The 19,169-nt window shown below is 38.2% G+C and overlaps 1 protein-coding gene across 1 annotated transcript in view; it reads left to right on the top strand.

The window, feature by feature from the left end:
- Positions 1 to 19,169, top strand: part of GRID1 (glutamate ionotropic receptor delta type subunit 1) — a 544,815-nt gene that overhangs the window by 441,860 nt on the left and 83,786 nt on the right. The window contains exons 7-8 of the mRNA XM_056350722.1: positions 1,006 to 1,167; positions 2,615 to 2,734. Coding sequence (XP_056206697.1) covers positions 1,006 to 1,167; positions 2,615 to 2,734 — 282 coding nt within the window. The remainder of the gene's footprint in view (positions 1 to 1,005; positions 1,168 to 2,614; positions 2,735 to 19,169) is intronic.

Raw genomic sequence — 19,169 nt, 5'->3', positions numbered from 1 at the left:
CATGAGTAAAGCCTTCAGCTAGGAAAGTATCTTTTTGATAATAATAATAATAAAAAAAAAAGCTGTATCTGGCATTTGATGCTGACTGGAGATTTGAGTTTAGCAAAGAGTAAATCAATAGCTCTGAATTTGTGTATAGGTTTGAAGAAGAGTGCATGTAAACGCTGGAAACAGGTGGGGGTTATCTAATTATTTTTTTTTAAATCACTTCTCTCAGCCAGCTACCACTGTTAAAGTTTTACCACTTGTGGTGGATACCATGGCTTAATAAAAATCTGATCTTGTATCACTGGCTGTGTCTTGGTTTGAAAAATGAAATACATAGTTGAGCATTACCAGTGTGGTGTTCTTACTAGAGCCTTTATCATAATTATTGTTCTCTTTAACTCTCGTGTAAATTGAAGAATAAGGCGGTTAAGATCAATAGCTCCAGAGGAAGTAAAGTAGTAACCAGTCTCTTGTATATTTGGTGGAGAGAGATGATAAGACCTAAATAATACTGTTATTTCTTCTCCCTCTGTTCTAACAGTCACATTAGTATTGTATTTTGCTGTACCAAAAATTACTGAGGAGATTTCCCGAATGAACAAACAGAACAAGAACTGAATTCCATTCTATCCTTTTGTCCTTGCTGAAAGGACTGACAAAGTAGCAATCCTTGTCTTTCATTGATAGCTGTACTCTTTCTATAGCTTGAGTTTATATTTGAAGTGCCATCTCTTACATCTTTACAGCCCTGTGTTGTGCTGGTGTAGGCAATGCATAGGAAATGCAAAGATGCTGGAGTCCCTGGGTCAGAAGAGCCCAGGTGCCAAGCAGGAAAGAAGGTGGGAGTGAGCACTGGTATTTGTCTGAATTGCCTTGACTGTCGAGCATATCAACCACACCCAGCTTCTAGTTTTTACTTCTGCTGCCTTCTGTTTTCTTTTGTTTATCTCCTGTTTTTTACAGTTTCTTCAAAAGGATGCTCCAATAAAGGGAGGCTCATTCTTCTTATTCTTGCAGGTTTCCAACCTGTACCTGTATGACAGTGTGCTCATGCTGGCCAATGCTTTCCACAGAAAACTGGAGGACAGGAAATGGCACAGCATGGCAAGTCTGAACTGCATGAGGAAATCCACCAAACCTTGGAATGGAGGACGATCCATGCTAGAGACTATTAAGAAGGTGAGAATAGACAAACCACAGTCGTGTGAGTAATTGAGTTGCTTCATTTCTACTTGAGATTAGTTTTTGAAAAGGTTTTTGACCTCTATCCAACTTTTCTTTGATTTATTACAAATAAGTGATTTACAACTACCAGGAATGATCTACAGCTATTAAACAAGCAAATGATTTATTACAAACAAATTACACACCCTGCAGTGTTGCTCTGGTGGTGTGTGTTCTACTTCTGTTATTCTCATAGCTACCTTACTTGGAGGTAGTGTGATTAGGAGTAGTCATACAAATTATGTGCATGCATCATCATAATTTCCCCAACAGAAGAACTTCAGGAGCTCAAGGGGCCAGCCAATAATAAGGTTTAAGGCTTATGTTCCATTTACTACAGCTCAACTAGCTTCATAAGTGAGCTTAGCATTGGTATCTATTTGCGTACTACAGCCCACAGCAAAAGGGATCTGATTTAGCTAAGCTGTCACTAACAGTTACAGTCTTGCAGTGTGTTGAAATACTCAAATACGGACAGTACTATGGCTTTGCAGATGCGTGGTAACTTCTTGTATGAAAGTTATTTGATCACAAATACTAGTGGAAAAAATACTCATTTTTTACTCTACTAACTTTAGCAATTATTTGGAAAAAAACCCCAACCGATTCCCCATGTATATTGATGAAATGGTTTTCATCTAGTCAAATGATGCAATCTGATGGTGTTATGTTATTCTCTGACAAGTCCTAATGACGCCATCCTTTGTTGCTAAATTTATTCAAACTATAGTGTCATTTCAAGCCTCTTTGCTCAAACCCAAAATCAAATTCCATGATATTTTCACACAGAGGTTTGAATAATACTGAAAATGTTATCTTTTCTTCATGCCTCTCTTGGGAGCACAGCAGGCATACTCTTTTTTTTTTTTTTGGACTTGGAGTTCATGCCTTTGTATTCAACTCCAGAACTGAACCTGCTGTCCCAGTTACACTGAAAGACCTGTTGTCTCCTGACCCACCAAGGTCCTTGGCCTTTTCTTTGGGGTCTCTGTGAACGATGAAGATCTGGGGAAATGTGTTGGGCCATCACTAGTATTTTTGTATTCCAAATACACTTGGGGTAGATTCCATCACTATCATATATCTACTCCAGTAGTATTTGGAATCTACTACTCCAGTAAAGTACTGAAAAAATATGTAAAGTCTTAGTAAAGTGTTGACAGAATTTGTATTTCCATGAACACATATAAGGTGGATATGTTAGTGCTAATGTAATTTCCTGAGGGGGGGTGGGGGAAGTCCTTTTTCTGGCAGTACGTCTGAGCTGTTGAAGAGCATGTGATTGTCACAGTTATGTTCACTGTAAACATTTTCAAGCACATTTGGCGTACCTTTAATGAAGAGGAGTGTTTATAAAGGCAAATTTGTTCTATTCTAAAATCTCTGAAATGTATTTCCTTAGGGCCATATAACTGGGCTTACTGGTGTTATGGAGTTCAGAGAAGACGGTGCCAACCCCTATGTTCAATTTGAAATACTGGGCACTAGCTACAGCGAAACATTTGGCAAAGATGTGCGAAGGGTAAATATATGCTGCTTCTTTCTCTCTTTTGTTTTCCTCTAAATAATATAAATTCTACTTCACAGGAGAAAGTGTTACTTCTTAAGAATGAATTAGTGCTACCGCTGCAGAATAAATTTGCTATATGAGAGACATTTTCTAATATCTTACTTATATCTGGAAAGCTATTTTTATATTGTTAGGCAGGAGTCCTGCAAGTTGTTTCCACTTGGGCAGTAATGATGCAGTGCCGTAACAATACTGTGAACATAATAGTGAAGACTGCACAATTCTGCTCATGTGTTTTATTGTTAAAATTTAACTGATATAACTGGTGCCTGTCTTACTAAGGAAGCTACCTGAGAATACAAATCACCTAAACACACAAACATGTTTCAAAGTATAGCTGCTGCACAAATTAGAGAGGAATAAATAAAACTCTAAAGAGGGTAATTTCCAAAAGGGATGATGCTGTATCATGTAAAGTGAAGGATGACCTATCAGTGGTAGCTGGTGCAACAAGGACTGATGTGGTTTAGAAGGCGGTTAGAGTGGTTCCATGGGGTTACTAACACAAAATGTCATGGGCTGAGAAGGCTACCTTAAACATGTTTACGCAGAGGGGATGCTCCAAAAATACCTGAAACTTTCAGTTGAACAGTGAGGTTCTGACTGGAACCTGAGCAACAAAATGTCTCTAAACCGGTCAACTCGTTGAAATACAGATGTTACCACTGCATGGCCAATGGGTCCTACACTAAACAGAGCTGAACAAAGAGGATTCCATGAAGAATTAAAATGTACGACATTTTCTATTTTCATTTGACCATGAGTTTCTTTGTTTTATTGTGATTCACCTGAATCGCATGAGTCTAAATGGAAAAACATGCAAAGAACTTGTGTTTACATTATCATTTTAAACAGATAAAACAGATTCTTTCAGAGTATGATTTGGCACAAGGATTCTGGGCATGGAGCCCAAAGGCTTACAATATCTATTAGAAACCCAACAGAAGGAAGAGAAGTATTTGAGATGTATAAAGCTCCAGGAGATATAACTGAAAAACTTCCGTTGCCAAAAAAAGTCTTTGAAGACTTCAGACTGGCTAGGCACTCTCCTATACTGTAGTGATCAGAAATACTATTTCTCAGTCCACTTTCATTTCTACATTTCTACTGCAAATCAGAAAGTCTAAGCTCTAAACACTACCTGAATGCTGAACATTTTTCTCGGTTTTTGGAAACAGTGTTGCCTATTTAATAAAACAGAGTTGCCTTAGGAGGTTTAGGAAGCAATTCCAGTTCATATACAGAAGTATGCACCTCACTTTATGTACGTGCATGCAAAACAGAAGTACCCGGTGCCATGTGAGGTGCTGTGGACTGTCCAACTGTGGTTCCAGCTGCCACTACAGCAAAGTGTGAGCGTCCTGTTAAGTGCTGTGTTGTCCCTAGCAGATGGATGCCATGGGGCATTTAAGTTTGGTCCCATTTTGTTACAGAATTCCCAAGTGACTTTGAGCAAGTCACATAATCACTTTATGCTTCGATTTACTGTCAGTAAAATTGGCATGTTTTCCACTTAGAACAGGTTTGAGGCCTTAAAGGAAAATTATGATGTGAGTCTACTTTATTACTTTTTTCTAATGTACATTTCAAATATGGTAACACGTATACAAAGGCTCTCACTTCAATATATGTAGCCCACTGACCAAATTGACGTATAATCCAGATGTGTGAGGTGGAGATAGCTAAAATATCACTCAAAAGGGACCACAAGGCAAAGAAATAGGTAATATGACTAAATGAGAAAATGAAAATGGCTAAACTGATATACTTCTGATCACTTTTGATCCCTAATGGGCTACTTTGGGATTAGGTGGTTAATATAGGGAGTCTTTCCAAAATGAAAGGGGGTATAATTCTAAATGGGTAAAAAGCCTACTGGCTGTGTACTACTCTGAGCGAAAATGAAGTTCTGAAAACGATCCTTTTAACCTAATATATATAGAGAGTAAAAAGTCAGCAATATGTTAGAGAACTCTATAGAATAACTTGGAAGAGATGAAGTTTCTTACAGCAAAGCTACCATGGAACTACTGGTATTCAATTATTTAGATAGCCTTTTTATTATTGCAGCAAAAATATCGTGCAGCTCGAAAGTACTTTTAAAAGCGTTGAAAGTTATGCTTGTCACATCGATATTACTTGAGTGAGAGATCAATTCTGATTTATTTTCAGTTGTTTCCATATCAGCCTTTCCTCAGATTCAGCTGTGGAGGAACATATTTTTCATGAAACACAGTGTCCTTTCTGGATGCTTTTCTTTTCCTCTGTATGGAGAGCATCTGTATCTATCCATCCCTGCCCTGACCCTAAAAAAATCTTTGCGCTTAGGATCCATGACAGGGTAGGGCAAAAGTGGGTAACATGGAGTGTTGAGCTTTGGAAGGAATCCAGTCAAAAGCTAGTGGACTTTCAATACTCAGTATCCCTTGGAAGGTTCCTCAGAGGTCATTTCCACCAGGAAGACTCCTAGTAGGTTGTCCAAGGTAGTAACCCAAATCTGGCAGGAATTTTCAGGGCCTTTCTGTAGAGGCATCTCAACTATTCCCTGTTGCATTGAGATCTGGTCTTTCTGCAGAAGCAATTGTTCCTTCCACTAGCTGTGAGTGAATTATGAGTGCAAGTAAATACATGTATTTTCTTGCTTTAGTGTCCCTTCTCCTTTATTCCACAAGTCTAACACCACAGTTCTGTGGTAAAGGTCAATAGTGGCTTTTATGTTTTTTGTATGTGTTTTCTTTCTCCTTTGAGCATTCTTTAATGAAAAGGAAACTTCAGAAAATACTCTATTTTTTGCTTTAAACATAAAAGTACAGGGTATGTCCCTTAAGAGGTATACCATCTTGCTTTACAAAAGATTCATGTGATTGCCTTCTATTCGCTGTGTGCATGTGGAGGTTGAAAAAGCATGGTTTATTTGTGCTTAAAAAAGAGATCAGTGTGGTGACTTGTCAGAGCATTTGAAAGTTTAAGGATAAGAATGTCAGAGAAACTGAAGAGGCTTAATCTAGTGTTTGACAATTTTCAGTATGATTTATGTTCCTAATGTCTGTAAATACCTCTTTAAAAATAGCAACCTGAGTATATGTACATGTAAAAAACAAAAAAAAAAAAAAAGGGGGGGGGAAGGGTAGAAAAATAACTGGAGATAAAGAGATAAGGGGACTGTAGAAAGTACAAAACATAACAATCAATCAGAAGGAAAAAGTAAGAAATTTTAATAGTTGATGCCACGCTAATGTTTTAAAATGAATGAAATCTCAGTGAAAGAAAGAGTGAAAGAAACACAGATGACGTATAACTTGGAAAACCAAGAAAAAATGGTATAAATGTTCAGGTGAAGCATATGGAGCAGAAGGAATAAGACTGATAGCCTATTATATTCAAAACCCTTTGAGGTTTTTGGGATTTGCATTTGTTGCAGATAAAAAAACCCTTCTCATTTCACCTTTTATGTCCACCTCCCATGCTAAGGGTGTACGCGTCAAATTAAGCACCAGCCTTAACCGCTGTATTTGCTCGTCTACTCATCATTGAATGATCTTCCTCTGAATTCAGAGTTACCAACATGCTGCTTTTTTTATCTTTTAAATTCTTACTGATTAGTCCTTTATGAATTTTTGTTTCGCTTATATAGATGTGTAAATGCTCTTTTGTATGTTTAAATTTTTAGGTCTTCTGCCATTAAGCTTCCTGAGCCTTTGGGTTCATTCCCAGCAGTGGCAGTGGTTGGGGGTGATCATTATGTCATTTTGCTTCATTCTCTCACTGTCCCCATCTGTAGCATGCAGTTTAGGGTACTTGCCTACTTTGCACAAAGTTTTGAAGTCTGATGGAAAAAGAAAAAAGGACTCTAGCAAAAACATTTAGCTGTTAGAATTAAGAAATTGAATGAATCATAATATTAAAAACTATATTCCCAATTTCATGAGAAACCACCCCTTCAGGGCTTGTTTGGAATCGTTGATGGAGAACTATGTTCCACTGACAGTACAAGGGACATGAAGCGGGAAAGGAGGTCAGTACTATGTTAATTCCCTCCTTATTTACCATCAATATTACTAGTTCTTGTTATTGAAAGCCTTGCTGTAACTTTCAGAACATCTGAGCTGGTTTATGATCTAGTCATGAGAGCAAAAATAAGGGAGTCAGAACTCCAGAGTAGTAATGCTAGCAACTCACTGACTCAGGGTGAGCTCTTGATCTGTAAACCTATTTGTTCTTGTTTGACCATGTACGCAGAGAATACAATAACTACTAACTGCCCTTGTAGGGATGTGATTAGGCTAAGATAACACCTGTGAGGAGCTTTATGATCATCTTCTTCTTCATCCTTGGCAGGAAGAATCTTCTGTAGGTGTGAGATGATGTTGTTGTTTAGTTTATTTTATGACAGTGATCATGTTTTTTATAAAGCAATCTGCAATTCTTTCCCAAGTTGGTTAGAATGAAGGCAGAATTAATGGTTTGCACACATGCTGTATTTCATAAGAAACATTCTGTTCAAAATGATAACGTTTATCATTGGTTATTCATTTCTGTCAGTTGGTATGTTTTATTTTTTTTTAAATTAGATTTTCTTGAAATATCATCTGCTTCATAAGCAGTCATACTTGTTTCCTCCACCACTTCTGAGGCAGATTGCAGAAGCCACTGTAAGTGGTTTTGTGATGTTTCACAGTTACTGAAACCCCATTTTTGAAGTCTGATACAGTGCTTTAATTGGGATTATTACTTTTAGACAGAATCTCATTGTTATTGTGATGAGAAATCCTGTGTTTCTTATTCATTCCCAAGAGGAACTGTATTTTAGGGGTCTGCATTATTAAGTGCTTCCATCTGCAAGAATATTGCCAAGTCACATCAAACGCCTCTAAAAGATATATACTGAAGAGAATTATCTTAGGTGGTTACTACTGTAATTGAATCAGTTTTACTCATATGGAAAAATACATAACTAGATTGCCTGAGTTTAGCTGTAAAACAAATGCCTGTCTCCTGTTTGAGCACTTCATAAACATGCACTTGGGTATAATAATTTGGTTTAATCTGTATTGCCAAAATACCTTTCAGCTGAAATGTAAGACTGAAGTCTTGGCTACCTCTCATGACTAAAGATCCCCTGTTACTTTGAAAAGTGAAGGGCTAATAGTTCTCTCATTCTGGGTAAACCATAACTTCCACATATTTGCATTTGGTTTAACTTTCTCTTTCTGTTTGAGTTGATTGAGTGTCATGGTAGAATAATTTGGAAAAAGTGTATTGCGATTCACCCTATAAATACACTGTGTCAAACTGAAATAAAATCTGGAGTATTTTGTTCAAAATAATAAATCTCTTTCATTTTCTAGTTGTAATTTTCTATAGAAGATGTATGTGAGGAGCAAAATTAAATGCATTTCTTGCAAATTCCATAAATTGAATTATTCATGATGAAAAATACAGCTGAACGTATAAGAAATATCTACGATCAGATCAGGTTTTGAACTATAGAAGAATACTAGAGAAAAAACATGATGAGTCTTTTTCCTGAAATGAAGTGGGATACCTGTTTGCCCAAGTTCTGCAAATTGTGTACTTCTTTTTTGTAATTGAAATGTTCCATGTTCTGCATGCTTTCATTGTAGAATTATAGCTGAATTACTACACTCACTAACTGAAAGGTAGGTAAGCAAGTTTAGAAATGTATTTTTTGTTGCAGATCTGTGATACATAACTCTTTAATTTTTTATTTTATTTTTTTATATATATTTTTAGAAAACATTGCCAATGGGACCCATGCTTTTGCGTAAACTGCTACTTGTATTTGCAAACACAAAATGCTGTATGTATTTGCAAATTATACAAGTGTTAACCTCAAGTAAAAGGGATGTCTTGCAAATTTTGGTTGGAATTCCTCCAAGCATAAGATCATGCTGGTCTTCTCCTTTGGAAGACTGTGCGGCTGCTTATATGACATTTCCACAGCATGAAGCTTGAGGCTAGATTTTAAAAAGCATCCATATCTGAGTTATGAGCGGGGCCAGGATACCTACAGCAATTAGGATGCTGCTGAATTTTCCACAGCCCATATGCACCACTGCCTATATATTTAGAAATTCTGTTTAATTTGTAAATCACATACTGTGTCATACTTACCAGATTATAATGAATATTGGGTATAGCATTCTCATTTTTCAACATGTATGCAATATTGCATAAAATTGGGATGTTAGGAGTGTTAAAATCAGCCTTCTAAAAATGGTTACATCTTTAAGTATGGAGTTTTCATCAAAGCTCCTATAATTTATTGATGCATCCTAGGAGAGTGTTCAGAATGGGATGGAGAGAAAGCCGCTTTTTGTAGCTCAGCTCATGAAGAATTCTGTGCTCAAGTGTACACACTATGAAGAAAAATGTATTTCCGTAGGGAAACAGGTCAAGATTTTCTGAGCTTAACACCAAAGAAAATAGAAAGTATTTGAAAAAAAAGCTTCACAAGTTCTTCTTACCTTTTTGGAAATCCAAAACCAGAGATTATTTGCTATTCGGTTTTGCAAAGCATCAATCTTGAAAAAAGACAATAAGCCCACTACTCCAGAAAAGAGGGACAGTCTGTCTTTTTATTTCCTGTCCTAAGAAATATATTTGAAACATGACTGTTGTTTAAAAATCACCCCATAACCAGAAAAAACAGAAAAACTTTCTTTTGAGTGTCAGACCAGCTTTTTCAGCATAACGTCTGTCTAGCAAAATCACTTTGAAAGATATTAATGATAATGCTAAAATACAAGCTCAGTTATTTTAATTAACACATCGGAGAGATGTCATCTTGGCTTTCGTAAGCACAAAAATGAAGGAGTTCTAGTATCTGTTCATTTGTAGCATGATTTCAGTGTTGAGAACGGTTGCAAGGACTGTATGTTGAGGGAAACCATGCACAGTTTCCTTTATATAGTGCATTTAATTCTTCTAATTATTGTTGTTGTCTTCCATCATTTGGTAAACTGCAAACACATGTAGGTGCCAAGCAGTTTATGAAGTAATTTATTTCAGCAGTAATTTTAAAATCCAGGATAACTATGTTGTCTTCATGTGTATAGTGGTCTGATGTAATCAATATGTCAAAAGGTGGAAGTTTAAATACAGGTAGTTAAGGTATTTGATCATGCTACGTCACAGTTTTGTTATATGAATAATGACCAAATTTTATGCTTTCTGTTTAGTCCCACCAAAATAAAGAAGAAATAGAAGTTAATTGAAATCGCCCTCCTATTTTTGCTTTTATTTCTGCCGTTTCATGGCAGATTATATTACTGTATACCACTAAACACTTTCACATGCCGGTTTTCATAGGGCAGGTTTCATGGCAATGTATCTTTGTGGTCAGCCCAAATGTGGGTCATGAGGAACTTCTATGTCACAAAATGCCACAAACTATCTGACTTGCTTTGGCTTGATTCCTTGATATCATTATACTTTAAAGAATAACCTTAATTCCTCAACTTACTTTTCTGGAAAGATACATGCAAAAGGGCATCAGAGTTCTGATTAAACCTCTTTGTCCATACTGGCTAATTCACTGAAATAACCGTACTTGGCAGAGATTGCCTGCTGGTGTTCCAGTTCCTGTCAGAACTGCCTTTAAATTGAGGACTTTCTGTTTTCAGACCACACAGAAAACACTCAGTTTTACCTTAAAACAGGTACAATCTATAATTAGTGTGAGCCTGCGTCAAGGAAAGAATTCTAAAATGTGCCCGGTCCAATACCACAATATCTCTTGCTATAGGAATGAATGGATTTTTATATACTTGGGTAAAATACACAGATGTCACAAAATAAAACTTGTTTTCCGTTTTGAGACAGCATCCTTTTACTGGAATAGAGACAGTATCAAGCATAGGTAATAACTCTGAAAATGGAATATTCTTTCTGAGCCATGGCATCTATGTGACAGGCTATCAGATTATAGTATGTCTGTATTTTTAATGTGTTAATGAGTGTGATGTACAAATACATAACAGAACGTCCTGAAAATTTGATTGGTAACAGGACACATTTTTATGTTGTATGTTGGCAACATGAGGATCAGCTGAGGGAGCTGAGGTTGTTTAGCCTGGAGAGGAGGAGGCTCAGGGGGGACCTTATTGCTCTCTGACAGGGTCTGTAGGCAGGGGGGGTCGGGCTCTGCTCCCAGGGAACAAGGGACAGGACAGGAGGGAACGGCCTCAGGTGGCACCAGGGGAGGGTTAGATTGGGTGTGAGGGACCGAAAGGGTGGTCAAGCATCAGAACAGGCTGCCCAAGGAGCTGATGGAATCACCATCTCTGGAGGTGTTTAAAAGCTGTGTAGATGTGGTGCTTAGGGACATGGTTTAGTGGTGGGCTTGGCAGTGCTGGGCTAACGGTTGGATTTGATCATCTTAAAAGTTCTTTCCAACCTAAATGATTCTATGATTCTAATATATAGTAATATATCCATGTTTTTTTTAAGTATTTTCCAGCATAAAAGAGGTACAGGAGCAGAACACAATAATAATTTAAAATATTGACACTATTTTAAAAGTAAATTGTCAATATGGTGTCGTAGGCTGAAATGGCTATTAAATGCAACAACACATTTGAATTCCACTTAGACCCGAAGGGGAAAAAATTACCCCAACAACACAAACCCTTTGAATACTGAAACTCACGAAAATCCACTTTGATGGAGATTGTTGGGAACGATTTCCAGAGGTTGAATCTGTTACATGAGTCATCCTGTTTGTCCTAGGAAGCCATGCCCTAGCTATTTTAAGTGAAAAATATAATTGCCACTAGACTGAATGGGAAATGGGATGGAGGTGATTTCTTAGGTGGCTGGCTTCCAGGTCCCACAGAGCTTAAAAAAGTGTTAATAACCTGAAATGACAGCTGGATGTGAAATGGTGAGTAGAGAATCACAAAGAAGAGGTGTACTTTGCTGACAGTGACTGTACACACAGCTTTTACTTCATGAAGGCAGGGCAGGCTCGGGAAGCATCCTGTTAGTACAGCACGAACCAGATGGAAGTGTCATGTAGAAGGGCTGAACCCTAGTATCTGAAATGGCCAAATCACCTTTGCAGTCAAAATTCTCTTATGAACAAATGTATACTTGTCCTGAAATTAAGTTGCAAGTTGCAAAAGCATCTGATTGAATGTTTTAAGACCATTGGGTTTTTATAAATAGAGTTGTACAGAGCATAAAGCATGCGGGATGCCAGCATTCTGCCTATTAATTTAAGATGCTAGGAAGAACTCAGTGATGTAAGTCTCTTTGCATATTCATTATTAATTTTTGCACTGTGCTTTGAGATCATTGGATGAAGGATGCTATCTATGATTATGTAATTCTTCAAACGCATGAAGTCAATCTCTTTCAGAGTACTACTTTAATGTTCCAGGCTACTAACATCTACTTCACTCCCAACAATGTCTTTTCTATGAAATAGTAAGTTATAAAGTCCCATAGAGTTTATTGATGACATCTGAAGAACTTGCAGGTATTGGGCTTTGTTGGAAAGCGGATGTAGTGAAGAGTAAATTAAAAAGAATAATCCAAGGACTCTCTGTTAGAGTTGAGGAGTTAAGGAAATACATGCTGCTGCTCATTATTCACAAAACAGGTAGTCAGATACAGGCTTTCTTTTAGGAAAATAAACAGCATAAAAATAGTTAAATCCAACATCAGTTGTTTGCATTAAAATTGCATGCCAAAGTCAGTTTCCCTGAATGTCAAAACTAATCAGAAGAAGGAGGGCTGGCTTGCTTATAGCAGTAAATTCCTCTCAAATGGAATACCACTGAAAAGTCCCTTCCTAGTGCTTTAATCCGGACAGAGCTTGCACTTGTTCCCACCATATCTGAATCTCACAATCACAGCATGGTCAGGGTTGGAAGGCACCTCTGGAGATTATCTGGCCCAACCCCCTGCTAAAGCAGGTTCACTGAGAACAGGTTGCACAGAGTTGCATCCAGGCAGGTTTTGAATGTCTCCAGAGAAGGAGACTCCACAACCTCTCTGGGCAGCCTGTGCCAGTGCTCTGTCACCCTCAGAGTAAAGGAGTTCTCTCTCATGTTCAGAAGGAACTGCCTGTGTTGCAGGCAGTGCCCGTTGTCCCTTGTACTGTCACTGGGCACCACTGAAAACAGCCCATCCCGTCCTCCTGACACTGGCCCTTAAGGTATTTGTAGACATTGAGAAGATCCCCTCTTAGTCTTCTCTTCTCCAGGCTAAACAGGCCCAGCTCTCCCAGCCTTTCCTGAGAAGGGAGATGTTCCAGCCCCCAGTTCCTGTGACATCTTTCCTGGTCCTGCTGTTTCTCTCACCACCACAAAACTTTGGGAAAACACCTGGGGGAAGGTGAATCCTTTCTCCTACATGTGCTGTTTTCTGGGGTAATGTGTCTGTGGCGAAGGTGGTGATGGCAGTTTTGTGTTATGTAGTTAACTAACAGACGGGTGATTTTACTAACCTGGCAAGGGAATGGTGGGTTTCAGCAGACAGACCACTCTATCTCCCTGGATTGTTCATCCCCAAGTCTCAAATTATTAAAATCATATCCATTGTTAAAATGTGATTACTCTGCTGTGAGGGAAGTGGGTATGTTTTAAAACAGTTGAGGTGATACTGTTTGGGTATGATACCTGGCTGATACCAGTTCTTGGGCATCTGTTTTGTTTTGTTTTGAAGTAAGGCGTGTTATCTAAACATATGCAAGGTTGACAGAGTGCAAAAATAGGTATTCTTTTACAAAGCAAGCTAAAGGTTCCCAAATACAGTGCTTAGGCAGATGGGTGACTGAAGGTACCAAAGTATTTAGTCCCTGGAGCCTTACCAGAAAGTAGTTCTAGAGAAGTACAAGAATTGGCAGTTGCTTACATGAAGGGAAAAAAAAAAAAAAAAGCTAATATCCAGTAACTAGGAGCATGGGTGATGTTTAAAAGTATATGAACATTTCAGTTTGAGTACTTCTAGCACCATCCATAATTTTCTTAAAGCTTTATGTGCAATTTATTCTGCTATAAGATTAATAATACAGTAAGGCATAAGTTAGTAGATGCTTTGCAGGATTGCTGTCTGAGCTGTATTGAATCTAAACTGAGGGCTCTCATTTTCTCGACGCTCATTCGAGATGCCATTCAATACCAATCTACAAGGCCATTGTAGCTATTTACATTTCAGTAGCACCTGGAGGCTATGGTTTTGTTATACCAAGAATTGCCCAGGTTGTTAACTGTATCATTATTGTGTAATACATAAACCATGTGGTTGTGTGCTCAGACACTTGCTGTTGTAGTCTTGCTACCCTGACAGGAAAATGCTGTCAAAATCTAAGTTTTGAGAACATTCAGTACTGGCAATTCTCCAGGGTGTTTGCTAAGATAGGCATGGATAGTTTTGCAGATAGTGTGTAAGGTATGTGTAACAGACACTGCTGCTCATGGCTCAGACTTGAGGAGGGAGCAAGTCCTGGTGAAGAATCTGAAGTTTTGTCTGCTTTTTTCCTTTCCCCTTTCCTAAGTTTTGAAATAAATAATTGGGAGTGAAGTTTTTCTTCGTAGATTTTCTGAACTTGATCAGTGATATTACAAGTTTTCACTAGAAATTTTAAAGGGAACTAAGTATTGTTACTCCATGTTTTTATTAGGGTAAGTGAGGGCAAAAGAGAGCACAAAATATTTACTTTATGGGCATGGGGAAAATGCACAAAGATTTTGTTATTATTTTTCATTAACTCTGGTTTCTGAGCGTTCAAAGGAGGACTTTTCCTCGATAGACTCACTGAAAGGACATTCAGCATCTAAAGCTCTTTTTTTCCTTTTTTTTTTTTTTTTTTTCATTTGAACACAAAGGAACACAGTAACCAGTGAAGCAGAAAACACAGATTTGCTGGCTGAGCTGGTTTAAAATGAAAGAGCGGATCTGAATCTAGGGTACAGCCCATAGAGTCTGCTGCTCTAGAGTGACTCTCATTAAACAACATTTCAGTGGCTTTCTTAATTAAAACCAAATGTCCAATATTATTTGGATCTCAAGATAAATCTCTTATGTCAGGGGCTTGCTATCTGCATTTGCTTCTCTGCTTCTCATGCATCCCCCAGTTTCATCCCCAGCTACGTGGTCCTCGCTTGTATATTGCATCCTGCACCCTGGAAGCTTCTCTCTGTCAAGGACAGTCATTTGCCTCCACAGAAACCATCTCCCCTATTTCTATAAGCAATTCAGTGTGACCCTGTGTGCATTTTGGCTTTGCAAGATCAGTGCCTTTCTCTGTGCTGCCCAACCACAACTTCTTAATAGAACACAACATATAGTCATGCAGTGAACTGAGAGATTAAGTAGATGCCATCCATTCCACAAATCAATAAGACAGAGTAGAATTCAAATCAGTATTGGTTTCCTCCCTGTTTCTATTTTGAATCTCAGTGAAGGGTTTGGGCAAAGACAGTTGAATTGTTCCAAGATCTAGAACTGCATTATTTTAACTATGGTTTGATTTAATAAAAAAAAAAAGGAAAAAAAAATGTAAAGAAATGCCTAGTGTTAAATCTCAGGAGAAGAAAGGGAGACGTTTTCATGTATTTTTTATTATTGATGTAATGTATTTCTGTATATTTTGCCTATGAGTGGTATTACAAGACTTATTTGCACTATCAGCTCTACTATGTCAGCCATGACTTACCACCATCATAATGCTTCATCCAGGATGACTCCTCTTGATTCTTTACTTTTTCTCTATTTCTCCTATTCCCAAGATGTGGTGCAAAACAGTCATTTATTGTAGGCAGTAGAGAAGAACAAATGGAAAATACGGATTGGTTTGCTTTTCGTTAATACATTCAGCTTTTGGAGAGAGTCAGATTTCACAAGGAAAGGGGTTCAGATTAGACTAGAGAGGCATTTTTCAAAACTAATCAAAATTTCAAGGCATTAAGTAGTTTTGGCTTTAGAACAATTACTGCAATTACATTAGTAATTTTTCAGTATAATTTATTATGATATTTCAGGTTCACAAAAGAGAGCTTACCACAGTGCTAGCACTCTGTTTTAAGAAGCATGCTGCAGAAAAAAACATCCCTGTAGCAAAATCTTTCTGGCTTCAAGGTGGTATGTTACTGAACCAGCCATGGGGGCAGGAACACTCCAACATCCCAGCAAGTCACACCGTTTCCCCATTGTTGACCTGGTGTGATCATTCAGGTGGATTTGTTGATTATAACATAGTCCAATATTAGACAGTTGATGAGGATATGAGAGTAATTATTACCTGATAGCTGAGTCATCTGTGAAAAGTCAGAGCCACCATCACTAAAACCTTTGTGTCTGCCACAGAGGGACTCTGCTTTAGAAAACAAATAACCTCCAACTTAAGGGAAGCAATCTTCTGTTTATTTGCACTAATTGCATGCTTGCAATCTTCTCTAATTGCTTTTTGTCTTGTTCAAGAAACAATGCATTGCCTGCAAATTCTGTGTATATGTTCTTTATAGCACAGGTTGGCTAGAAAATGTCATTTTAAAACCGCATGTATAGGTTGAACTATAGTTGCCCTTATAAGATTTTATCCTAATAAAACCAGGAAGCAGATTTCCTGGCTTAAAATACATCAGTTGCCCTTAGTATATGTATCCTCTAGCTTCAGTAGAGTACAGCCTGTTTCTTGACCATTTACAGTACTTCAGAGAGGACCTTCACTTGTCCGCTGCCCCTGCCGCCTGCCGGATTCTCTTTCTCTGTTCTCACAGATTTTAAGCAAAATGTGCTTTAAGAACCTGTACTATTTTTGCTGGTGTCCATACAGGAGGATTTGTGGTAGGTGTTTTGAGTATTGCTGCTGGATTTTAAAGGTAAGTTGCCCTGTTTTCTCACCCTTTATAAAGCCATGAAGAAAGAGTCAGCGGGATCTCCTGGAAAGACAGGAGGAACTGGCACAGCAAGGATCACTGCAGCTCCCTTCCCTCCTGTGCCTACCAACGCAGCCTGCCCACATTAATAATCCTCATTGTTCCATGGCAGTTAGTCAGGCTGCAGCAAAGATTAAATACCTTTTCCTGCAGCTGAATTAACTTTCTAGACGTAAGGGTATAACACAGGTACATCAATGTCCCTAGTGCCTCTCTGGTTTTAATTATTTCAGAAATCTTGTCTGTTCTGAATTCATAATAACTGTGAGCACGTCCATCCAAGACTTGGAAGTTCAGGATCAGACCAGCAGCAAGGCTCTGTAGAGGCAAACTTTCCTGCAGAAGTGAGGTGTTATGATCGTGATTTGGAAACCCAGCTGCAGGATATCTCACTTCTCTAGCTCTGCCTTGCTTCAGTAGGTATTGCATGGTCCAGTCCAGAAAGGCGGTATACAGATTAATGCTGCTCCAAATCAGTTGAGCAAAGGGAGTCATCATTTTCTTTCCCCCTTTTCCTCCACCAGAAATTAACACATCTTAAACCCAAGGCCATTTGTGTGTTTGTGTACAGCCAAGATCCTGCCGCTGTCATTGCTTCAAATCCTGCGGTGTTTCCCATGCTTCCTATCACCAAAAATAGGCATTAGCAACAGCTTCTAGGATAGACATTGGGGTGTTTGTTAGTTTGATCTCTGTTCCAGAATTTCTTTCGTTTCTGTAGGTGTCTCAAAATGCCTGATGACAAATTAAATGGGGCATAGACCCAGGCAGCAGAACAATGCTCTGTGGGGGAGTGCACCAAGAGTGCAGGCAGCTAATTTGAGTAATCCCAGAAACCTGGGGATGCAATGATTAATGAGGAAGGGACCTCCAGCTGGCCTGTAACTTAAACAAGCTGACACAGTGTGTTGAATTAAATAGTGGTTTGATTGACAGCATCTCTACTGAAATCCACATCAGGACTAATTCTGTTGCCTTCCTGATGATGTACTTTTATTCTGAAGTATGCCTGGTCTTGGGTATCTCAGACTTTTTATGTCTCAACATGCTCAATTGCAAATCTAGATGTTCTCCTTTTGTTTATTGCTGTAAACCATTTACATAAAAATGCTGAGTCTTTAAATTATGGGAAAGGCTATAAAATGTGCAAACTCATATACATGCATACATGCATATATAGATTTCACTGTATCTTAATTTCCTCTGTGACGTATTAGAATCTGCTTTTCTTCTCAGTCACTTTAAAAAAACCCTACAAGTCAACAAAAAGCGATTTTGCTGCGGGCACTCTGAGGGCTTTATATGGACACATTTAAAGATGGAAAAAGCATAGCAGTAAGATTCATTACTTTGGTGAGCTGACTAATGCTGTCAAAAATACAGGTATTGAGAAACAAAACATGCCCAGTGGAAATACAGGGATGTGAGAAAACCAGAAAGAATTTGTTGATAATAATCATCAGTAAACCTGACAGATGATATCTGTACTTCCTTTAGCTGATCACAAGCTAGAAATACAATTATGCTTTCCAGACTGTACATTAGGTCTTACATTAATATTGCTGTGAAGAAGAGTCTGTCTTTCTTTTCTCTACATAATCCTTTGAAGACAGTCATGCAATGTCCCTTCTAGTGCCCTGGGCTAGCCCAGCAGTCTGGTGGGAGCACAGGCAGTGCTCAGCTCTCACCCTCCCTCTCATGACACAGGGAGAGCGGCCTCACATCTGCTCAGAGGATGGACAGACATGCTGGAAAATATGATAAAGGTGGTGACATCTGGGATGCTTCAGTTTCCTCTAGTATGGGAAACTGGAAATTACCGTATCACTTACCAGCTAATGAGCATTTGACAGATATTCTGGGGCAATGCCAAAAAATTGGTAATAGGTTTTCTGGTAACACAGTTCAGAAAAAGATAGGGAGAAAATCTGGATATAAAGAAAACACAAGCTAGTTTACAGTATGAAGAAATATTTCTTGTTTAAATCAGATGTTATTTTTTTTTCAAAATAATACAAGTTTTTCATAGCCTAAGAGACAGTTTGCATTCTAGGTCAAATTTTCTCTCCAGTTTTCAGAAAGTTAAGAAATATTTTTGCTGTCAGTTGCATGATTTTGATTTTCTGTTTCATGCATTAATTCCATGTAGGTTTGGGTTTTTGGGTTTTTTGTTTGTTTGTTTTTTTTAATGTATATACATACATTAGCTGCTTTCATGTAAAAGATGAGGAACTCAGTCTTGAAAGCCTAACTAAATGTTACCCTGGTTTCACAGATAATCAGCAATTACTCCTTCCACTGCAACTGGCAGGCAGTGAACACAACCAGCACAAGTAGGGGCTCTGTTTGCAGAAAGGGACCACATGTCCAAACATGCAAAACATATAATAGTCCTATACCCTGGGGGGGTTTTTTCTGCCTGTTGCCTCTCTTTGCAGCCAAACACCTTTGATTTGGCTGTGTGTCATGACCAGGCATAT

Source organism: Falco biarmicus, chromosome 9, assembly GCF_023638135.1.
Source record: "Falco biarmicus isolate bFalBia1 chromosome 9, bFalBia1.pri, whole genome shotgun sequence".
In the NCBI taxonomy this organism is placed as follows: domain Eukaryota; kingdom Metazoa; phylum Chordata; class Aves; order Falconiformes; family Falconidae; genus Falco; species Falco biarmicus.
Note: the sequence above shows the minus strand (reverse complement) of the source record. Positions and strands in the feature narration are given on the sequence as shown.